The sequence below is a fragment of the Benincasa hispida genome, chromosome 1, assembly GCF_009727055.1.
Source record: "Benincasa hispida cultivar B227 chromosome 1, ASM972705v1, whole genome shotgun sequence".
NCBI lineage: Eukaryota > Viridiplantae > Streptophyta > Magnoliopsida > Cucurbitales > Cucurbitaceae > Benincasa > Benincasa hispida.
In genome coordinates, this window is record NC_052349.1 from 41,716,018 (window position 1) to 41,725,252 (window position 9,235).

The following is a 9,235-nucleotide window of genomic DNA, read 5'->3' on the forward strand; positions in this document are numbered from 1 at the left end:
TCTATATAATATTTATTGTGTTTAATATGTTATGAACTTTTGTTTATATTAATTTTTCATGTTTTCTAAAATAAGTTAATTATAGCGTTTTGAATTCTATAAAAGATGTGACATTACATATTAACTTTTTTTCATCTAAACTACTTAAACTTATTTAAAAAAGATAATTATATGGTTGATAATATTTCATTTAGTAGGTAATATTACACAGTATTAAAATAATACCGTATTTGATAGTAGATATCGATTTATAACTTATAAAATGATAATGAATATTAAGAAAGTACAAATAAAAATTTTCTAAAGAAAAGAAAAAAGAAACAAATAAAATAAGAGGAAATATTGGACAAATTGGATAAATAAATAAATGCATGGTCCATGATGATTCGTGTTACTTCGTCTCCAATCTATTTTGCATGTGTAATGTCGAAAATAACCCTAAGAAGATAACTCTTTGTGGCTTAAAAAATTAATTTTAAGGAGATGAAACAATAATAATAATAATAAATACAAGGCATGGATAGCTGGAAATTTGGAATCACGAGATAAGAATTGCTTCCCAAAGTTGCGTCGGCTTTGACATTAAGCCATTTTCTTTTGCCGAATAATAAATTTTAGGTTAAATTATAAAAAATATTCATCAACTTTATATTTTGAATTAAAAATATCTTTAAAGCTTCAAAAATATTCTTGAACTCCAAAAAAAAAAAAAAAAGTTCAAAAAATACTATTATCATTGGTTGTAGATGAAAACCGTTAAAATTTTGTTTCAAAAATATCTTTGAACTCTCAAAATATTTCAAAAATACCCTTAACTTAATAAAAGTTAAAAAATATTTCTATCGTTAGTATTTGAACAAAAACACATTAATTCCCGGTGACTAAGAAAATAAAAATAAAAAATGCTCTTATTGATAAATTTCTTTGAAGTTTTTTTAAGTTCAAAAAAAGCCAATTTTAAAATAAATTATATAGATATCATCATTTTTTTCATATAGGTAATCTCATATTTCTCTTATTTTTTCAATTATTAGCTTACACCAATTTTCTCAACATTCAAAATAAAAACCAAAATTTTAAGTTAAAACATAACATACCACAAAATTTCACAAAATTCCAAAATCAAAATTTCCTCTTGAAACATACCAAAACGATAAATAGTCAAATAAAAAATGGGCTTTGAGAAACAATCTTCATGCTTCCTTGTGGTTTAATCTAGACTTGCCACTTGTGTTACTCAGTAGTATAAGTAGTTAGTTCGTAAATAATAATTTTTTATTTGATTTAGATCGAAAGGTTTTTAGGACGTCCTTTGGGTGTTGATAAGTTCTTTAACCCCTAAAAACTTTATGTAATCACAAATGAGCTGAAAAGCAAGAATATTTTCTTTCATACTAACTTATAACCATACTTTCTTCAAATTATACTTGATTCATCCTAGAAATGACCATAAATAGAAAAAGAAAATACACACCATAGTGATGTTCATTAAGGAACAATAAGTCAAGGTTTGTAAATGAAGACCTAGCATATCCCTATGCCAACTCCTTATTAAATGAGAATGGTTCTTAGAATGTCGATGCAATTATGTGGAGTTCTTTTCCTAAAGACGAAGACTTCCTCAATCATCCATTAGGAGAGTTAGGAACAAAATAAGAAATTATTCGAAGGCTCCTTATATCTGAGAATAAAATGTTTAGGAATCAAAGATGACTGACTGTGTTTGGTTGTGCATGAAAATGCTATAAGAATTTTATGAACAAAAATTATCTTTACGTTTAATCATGTAATTAAACATGAAAATTTTATTATAGTTATAATAGATTAATAATTTAAAGAATAAATAATATTCAATATATCAATAAAAAGTTAATTACGAATTAATAATAATTTTAATTATAATAATCAAAATGTAATCAAGCAAAGAAAGGAATTGATATTAAACCCCTTTATCTTTATGGCGGGAAGAAGTTGAAGAATATTGAACATGTGGAATGGGGTTGTAATTTTTCTAAACAAATTTGGCTCTCCTCTAATGTTCCAATTCTAATGCCATATTTTCTTTTTGTAATGATGATTGGTCCATGGAGTTGTTGGAATTGGATGAACCATAGTTTAAGGATCGGTTTAGATTGACCCGTGAAAAATGCTTTTTTTCAAAAAATTCATTTTTATTTAAACACTTTTGATAAAAATAAAATACATTTGAAAAACTATTTTAAACTGTTGTCAAACACTTCAATTTCTTTCAAAATGATTTATTTTTTAAATTAAACACTTGAAAATGTATTACAAACACATCCAAACTCGCGCATAAGAACAAAAATAACGAATAAAAACAAAAAAAAATGGAAATTAACTTTAATTATGGATATCAATATAGACAATTGATACAAATTATTGATATAGATTACTGATATTGGTTATTGATATAGCTGATTATCAATACTGATAGTGATATCGATTACTGTTATTAATACTAGTTTTTGACATTGGAAATTCAATTAATACAAACATTTATGTCACTCTTTATCAATTTTACTTTCTCAACTCGCGCATAATTTAAATTTGATTGAATATTCATTGAATTTAATTAGTAAATGTTTAACTTGAAATAAAATAATTAAAATATAAAAATATATAATTGCAATAAAATTTGTGAAGTAAAATTGGTAAAGAGAGACATAAAAATATAAATTACTTTTATTATGGGATAATTTTTTGATGGTTGCTTTTTGGAAAAAAACCAAAGAAAAATAATATTTCATAAGATTTATATTCCTCCATTTAATAAAAAAAGTAAATAAATATTTATTAGTTTTGACATTGAATAAAGAAAATCTCTTTGTAAACAAAATTGAATGTTTTTTCCTATTATATTAGGATCCAATCTATTAAATCCATTTTTTTAAAAGAAAATTATAATAACTAAATTTTCTCGCGTTTTAAAGATTTTTTAAGTGTTACTAGAATTTACTTTTTTTAGTTTATTGATACTTAATTTTGATGAATCTTTTTCTATATTCAATTAAGATATGAATTTTTGAAAAGAAAACTAAAAAAACAACAAAGTAAAAAAAAACTATAATTAGACTAACATGTCCATTTAGAAAAATAAATTTACCTTTGTATTTTACTTAAAATATAAAACTTGAAAAACACGAACTAAATCAACAAAAAAAATTGAACTAATTTTAACAAATAATAGAGAAATAAATTTGAAAAATTGAACTTACTCATTTTAAAAAATCAATAAAAAAATACAAAATAAATTTATAATGGTGGATTGAACTAAAATATTTACAATAATGGATTTGGAATTGAGAGTGGAAAGAATCTGTAATACCCAGAGAAAGAACTATGTGTATACAATAATGATCTGGAAATAAATTTGAAAATTTTAACTTACTAATTTTAAAAAAACTCAACAAAAAAAGATTGACTAAATTTACAACGGTAGATTGAACTAAAACATCTTCGATGATGGACCTAAAATTGAGAATGAGAAGAATTTGTTATGCTAGTAGAAATAACTATGTACACAACAATAATAGGGATATAAATTTAGAACTTAGCCTCTAGGGGTGTTCAAAAAGTTCGATGATCCAAAAAAACCGATCAATCCAACTCAACTCGTGCGGTTTGGGTTGGGTTGGATTCAAATAAATGAAAATTTTATGGGTTGAGTTGGTTTTTTTAATAATTTATTATTCAATAACTCTTAAAAGTAGTTTTTTTGAACTTTAGAAAGAAAATTTGTACTATATAAATTGGAGTTGAGTAGTTAATCTTATTTGCTTTTTTTAGAACAAAATTTTAAATAAATGACCCGATTAACCCGAACAACACAATTCAAATATTTTCATGGGTTGGGTTGGGTTCATTTTTTAATAAGAATTATTTGAGTTGGAAAAAAATTTACAATCCGAACAATTAAGTTGGGTTTAAAAAGTCTTTTAGCCCAACCCAACCCAATTCATGAACACCCCTTCTACATAAAAAAGCAAAGAAATAAAATTTAGATTTGAATTTAGATTAGAGATGTCACAAATTATTTAATTTCAAATCACAAAAAGACAATTTACCAGAAAGTGTAGACAATACAAAAAGAAGGTCAATGTCATGCTTCACCACCTTTACGATTCCTTTGTAAAGATTTGAAGGAAAAGTTTGGAATAACATATTGTAAATATGGAGAAATAGAGTAAGTTACAAATATATATCAAACACATTTACGAATATATATCAAACACAATTGTAACAAACAATCACATGAAAAAGTGGAAGTAAATAGAATATGTGATAAGTAGTAACTAACCTAAGAGATAAAATGATATATAGTAACTAAGTTAAGAGATGAAAGGGTAGTAATTAATTAAGAGATGGGAGGATATAATGTGAATTTTCTTAAAATTGAAGGACAATATAGAAAGGTAAAAGATTTTTTCATATGCCCCATTTAATATAGTATAAATATAGATATAGATTACATGATATTGATAACAATAATAGTAATTAACTGCCTCCAGCTTTCATATTATTATTGATTAGTTAAGTTTACATGGAAATAAATGTGGCTAATGATATATACTATTCTCTTTAATGGTGGAAGGTTAAAAATTACACTCTGTAGGAGACAAAAAATTTAAACATTTCATCATCTAGAAATATATAGGAAATATATATATATATATTCTTTTGAAAAGGAAGATAATTAAAAACCAATAAATTCGAATTGCTCTATTATATATATATATATTTTTGAAAGAATAAAAGGATCCAAATCTTAAATCTTTTATCCTTGATGCTTTCCTAATACTATTCTATTTTAATTCCTAATCGGTAAAATATCCGTCTTGGCTCTTAAATTTTAAAACCAATAACGTTCTTAAAAAATATTTCCATTTTTATTTTAAGAAAATCCATTTTAACGGTTACTTTTAAGTTACTAAATATTTAATAAAATTACTTCGAAGAACTAAAAAAAATGTTAATATGAACATATATTCTCAGTTTGAGACTGAATATTATGTATTTAAATATTATATAAATACAAAATATTATTTGAAAAATGAAGATAATTATTTTTTTGGAATTTTAAAGCCCATAATAAATATTATAAATTTATATAAAAAAGCCAAAATTAAATAAACAGATTTCAACGATTAGGAAAAAACCTTATTTGTCTTTTTTAGAAAAAAGCTAGTGAAATATAGGTAATTCTTTAAATATAATAATAATAATAATTTGGCACCCCGCGTTAGAAAAGGGAGAAAGGGTGATGTTGTCATTTCACATACCTAGAATAATGGCAGCGAAAAAAGTTAGGGCAAAACCGTAATTAAATCCGAAACGCGTGGCTTTTCCGCTATGGTTATAGTATATAAGTATCCCTCCGCTTAAGAAGACCTCACAAAAACGCAAACGTTCTTCTGCCTCTTGAATTCTCATCAATCCTCTCTCTCTCTTTCGGATTTTATTAGCTTTCGGTTTTGGTTTCTTGCAACGTTTAGGGATTTCTCTGGTTTCGTTCTCCGCCGCTAACTATATCGGTGAGATTCTTCTTCTTCTTCTTCTTCTTCCTGTTTTTGATCTTTAGGGTTAGGGTTATCGATTTCTTTTGTTTGTTCTTTCTTTCTGGAATTCTGATTTCTGGGGTCTTCTTTTGTTCTTTTCCTGAGTTCGATTTGTTTTTCTTTTTTTTTTTTTTTAATAGGATTTGATTGGAGAAAAAGTACGAAGGAAAAGGGTTTCTCGGTGTTAACTGGTTCACCGATTTTTACATTTTGTATTTATTGGTACGTTCTCTTTCTCTCTCTCGGGATGGCGGGATGATGGGATGTTTAAAGTATTTTGTTGATGATGATTAAGATGATTCTCTGACTTGGGGTCTTTGATTTGTGGGATTATGATCGATTTTTTGCTTGCGTTTTGTGGTTATTATTATTATTATTTATTTATTTAAAAATCAGTAACTTCTCTTGTATTTGTTTTTTATTTCGTTTTTAACCTAGGCTTTCCAGATTTTCTAAAAATCATCTCCTTTATCATGAGATGGTGATGTGTGATCCGAATTGAGAAAATCTTTAAAGAATCGTATTCGTTTGTATCTGTATGAACTATTTGGTTTCTTGGGCAAAGTGTTCTCTTTCATCAACTTTGTTTTGTGTATTTAATGGTTGATTTCATGGCGAAGATAACGAGGGGGGTAGGGTAATAAGGGTTTACTTTTTCAAATACGGAAAGAGGGGTTTTCGTTTTACTTTTATAATAATAGAGCAATAATAGGAAGGAGGATCATTTGATTTTCTTGCACGGGTTTTGTTGCATATTTTGCTTTAATCTGTTTGCTTTTTCATAAAGCAGTATTTCATGATTGCAGATCTATATGCTCTATTATTATTATTATTATTATTATTTTTCTATATAACTTTTACTTTGTTCGGATAACGTTTTTGTATGAAATCCATGTTTGTCTTTTATCCCATGGCTGCTCCATTTTGTTCGCTTTTTGTATTTTCATATTGTTCTCTTCAATTGGATTCACTTTTGATGGATTGAGTTATATTTATTTAATCAACATCTACTCGGGCTCTGATGTTAGCGAATCAGACTCCCGTCTATGAATTTTGGTGGTGGTGTATTCTCTTTAAGGTTGATACTTCTCTGATTTCATTTTGGGGTTTTATCTCTATCTATGCAGCGAATGATTTAATGGAGTCAAAAGGTGGTAAGAAGAAGTCTAGCAGTAGTAGTAGTAGTAAATCCCTTTTCTACGAAGCTCCCCTCGGATACAGCATTGAAGACGTCAGGCCACACGGTGGAATCAAGAAGTTCAGATCTGCTGCTTACTCCAACGTATGTTTCTACTTCTTACTAGGCCGAGTTTGTTCTTTTAGTATATTATTGTTGTGTTGGCTAATGACTAATCTTTTTGTTTTTCTGCAGTGCGTTCGAAAGCCATCCTGAGATTTGCTGAGTTCCGTTTACCCTGTGCCCCAGGATTCTTAGTTTCATTATAATTTTTAGTTTGTCGTTTTTCTTCAATACTCTCTACTTTCCTCGTTCTCTCGTTCTATCTCTCAACATCATTAGCTTCCTTTTAAGAAAAGATGACGTTTCCAACCTCTGCTATCGGATTTGAAGGCTATGAAAAGAGGCTTGAAGTATCATTCTTTGAGCCAAGTATTTTTGCTGACCCTAGGGGCATGGGTCTCCGTGCGCTGTCAAAGGCACAGTTGGATGAAATCCTGACACTAGCTGAGTGCACCATTGTCGACTCTTTGTCAAATGACTTTCTTGATTCGTATGTCCTGTCAGAGTCGAGCCTCTTTGTGTACCCATACAAGTTCATCATCAAAACTTGTGGCACTACTAAGCTGCTTCTCTCCATCCCAGCTCTGCTGAAGTTAGCTGATTCTCTGTCTCTTACTGTGAAGTCTGTGAGGTACACTCGTGGCAGCTTTATCTTTCCTGGTGCCCAGTCTTTTCCCCATCGCAGCTTCTCTGAGGAAGTTGCCGTCCTTGATGGCTATTTAGCCAAGCTTGGCCTCAACGGCTCTGCTTATGTAATGGGAAGTCCTGATGAAACAAGGAAATGGCACGTTTACTCTGCCTGTGCCATCATGGGGAGTCAAACCAATAACCCCGTTTATACCCTGGAAATGTGCATGACTGGCTTAGACAAGGAGAAGGCGTCTGTCTTCTTCAAAACGGACACAAGTTCTGCTGCTGTAATGACTGAAAACTCCGGTATTAGGAAAATTCTCCCAAAGTCTGAAATATGCGACTTCGAGTTTGACCCTTGTGGTTATTCCATGAATGCCATCGAAGGAGATGCGGAGTCTACAATCCATGTAACCCCAGAAGATGGGTTTAGTTATGCAAGCTTTGAAGCAGCTGGTTATGACTTTGACGACATGAATCTGTCTAAGCTGATTGTGAGGGTGCTGGCATGCTTTCAGCCATCTGATTTTTCTGTTGCCCTCCATTCAGATGTCGTCGGTGAGAATCTGGAAGATTTGCTCTGCCTGGAATTGAAGGGGTATGTGGGTGGTGAGAAGAGTTGTGAATTGCTGGGGGAAAATGGAACCGTCATCTACCAGAGCTTTATGAAGACTGGAGGAGATTATGCCTCATCTCCGAGGTCAACCCTTTTGAAATGTTGGAGCGAGGACGAGAAGGACGAGGAAGTTGGGAAGTATTAGAACTTTCATCAACTTTTGGTCGTGTTTTTTTTTTTTTAATCTTACTAGTAATGAATAAACAAAGAAGTATCTTGGGGGTCGGTCATATTCTGAGAAAAAGAAAAAAAATTAAGCTGCCTTCGGCGTGTGTAAGCAGCATATTAGAAGTCCTGTTTTTCATTAATAATGTCTTGTTTTTGGAGTTGTGTTTGATTCTGCTAATAATTCCCAGGTGGGAAGCCTGTTGTGTCCTGGAAGTCTGCTTTTCTGTTGTGTGCTTTTGCATCATATTATTGTTATCTTGAAACTTATCAATCGTATTTTCTTATTTTATCATGACTTTGTTTTGTTGGAATAATTTACCTTTTAAATATTGCTTTATTTATGCAATCATGGCATCTGGGTGATGTTGCAGATTTCGACTTTTTCTTTTTTCTTCCTCTTTTTTTTCCCTTCGGCTTTTCATATATAATAATTAGGAAAAATGTCTTCTTGGGTGCGATCATGAGTTTTTAAGGGGAGGTTTAATATATCTCTCTACAAATAGATTGATTAAATTTAAATAAAAGGTTTACTTAGATGGTTTGCGGGGCAAGTTAACTTGAAAAGATTTTGATGTGTTTCTCTTCTTTCTTCCTTTCTCTTTCACCCCTTGTTAATAGAGTTTGCTTGGGGTTTTTAAGTCACATAAATCTAGTAGTAATCAATTTATTTGTAAAGAGACATTTTAAACATATCCTTAAACTTGAGGGTTAAAATGATTTATTTGAAATATGAGATTATATGTACTTATTATTCAAAATGCAGAAACCAAAAAGATAATATTTACTAATTATTAGAATTGTTATTGTTATGGAAAATGGAGAGTATAGAAAGATAGGCCAACTATAGTGAAAAGGGGATAATAATGAGGAGACAAGGGAGGGACCGGAGAAGCTAGAGAGATCTTTGCAAAATGAAAATTGCTATCTGCCAAAAGGTTGATCATTTCCAACACTTTGAATAGTGCTCGGCTCTTTTAGATTTGGTGAGAACTACAACTCTTGATT

At 29.7% G+C, this 9,235-nt stretch overlaps 1 protein-coding gene across 2 annotated transcripts; it reads left to right on the top strand.

The window, feature by feature from the left end:
- The first annotated feature begins 5,393 nt into the window (after positions 1-5,393).
- Positions 5,394-8,522, top strand: LOC120074092 (S-adenosylmethionine decarboxylase proenzyme-like). 2 transcript variants are annotated; one of them, XM_039027090.1, is made up of 4 exons: positions 5,394-5,552; positions 5,717-5,798; positions 6,704-6,858; positions 6,949-8,522. In XM_039027090.1, exon 4 carries the CDS (start codon positions 7,113-7,115, stop codon positions 8,205-8,207), a length of 1,095 nt encoding a protein of 364 aa, XP_038883018.1. In that variant the 5' UTR covers positions 5,394-5,552; positions 5,717-5,798; positions 6,704-6,858; positions 6,949-7,112; the 3' UTR covers positions 8,208-8,522. The 2 variants fall into 2 exon arrangements, with proteins under 2 accessions (XP_038883018.1, XP_038883026.1); XM_039027098.1 differs by lacking the exon at positions 5,717-5,798 and having other exon boundaries at positions 5,401-5,552.
- Positions 8,523-9,235: the final 713 nt, after the last annotated feature.

Bases quoted from the DNA above. Each gene is read 5' to 3' on its own strand.
- LOC120074092 (XM_039027090.1), top strand. From the start codon at position 7,113: ATGACGTTTCCAACCTCTGCTATCGGATTTGAAGGCTATGAAAAGAGG.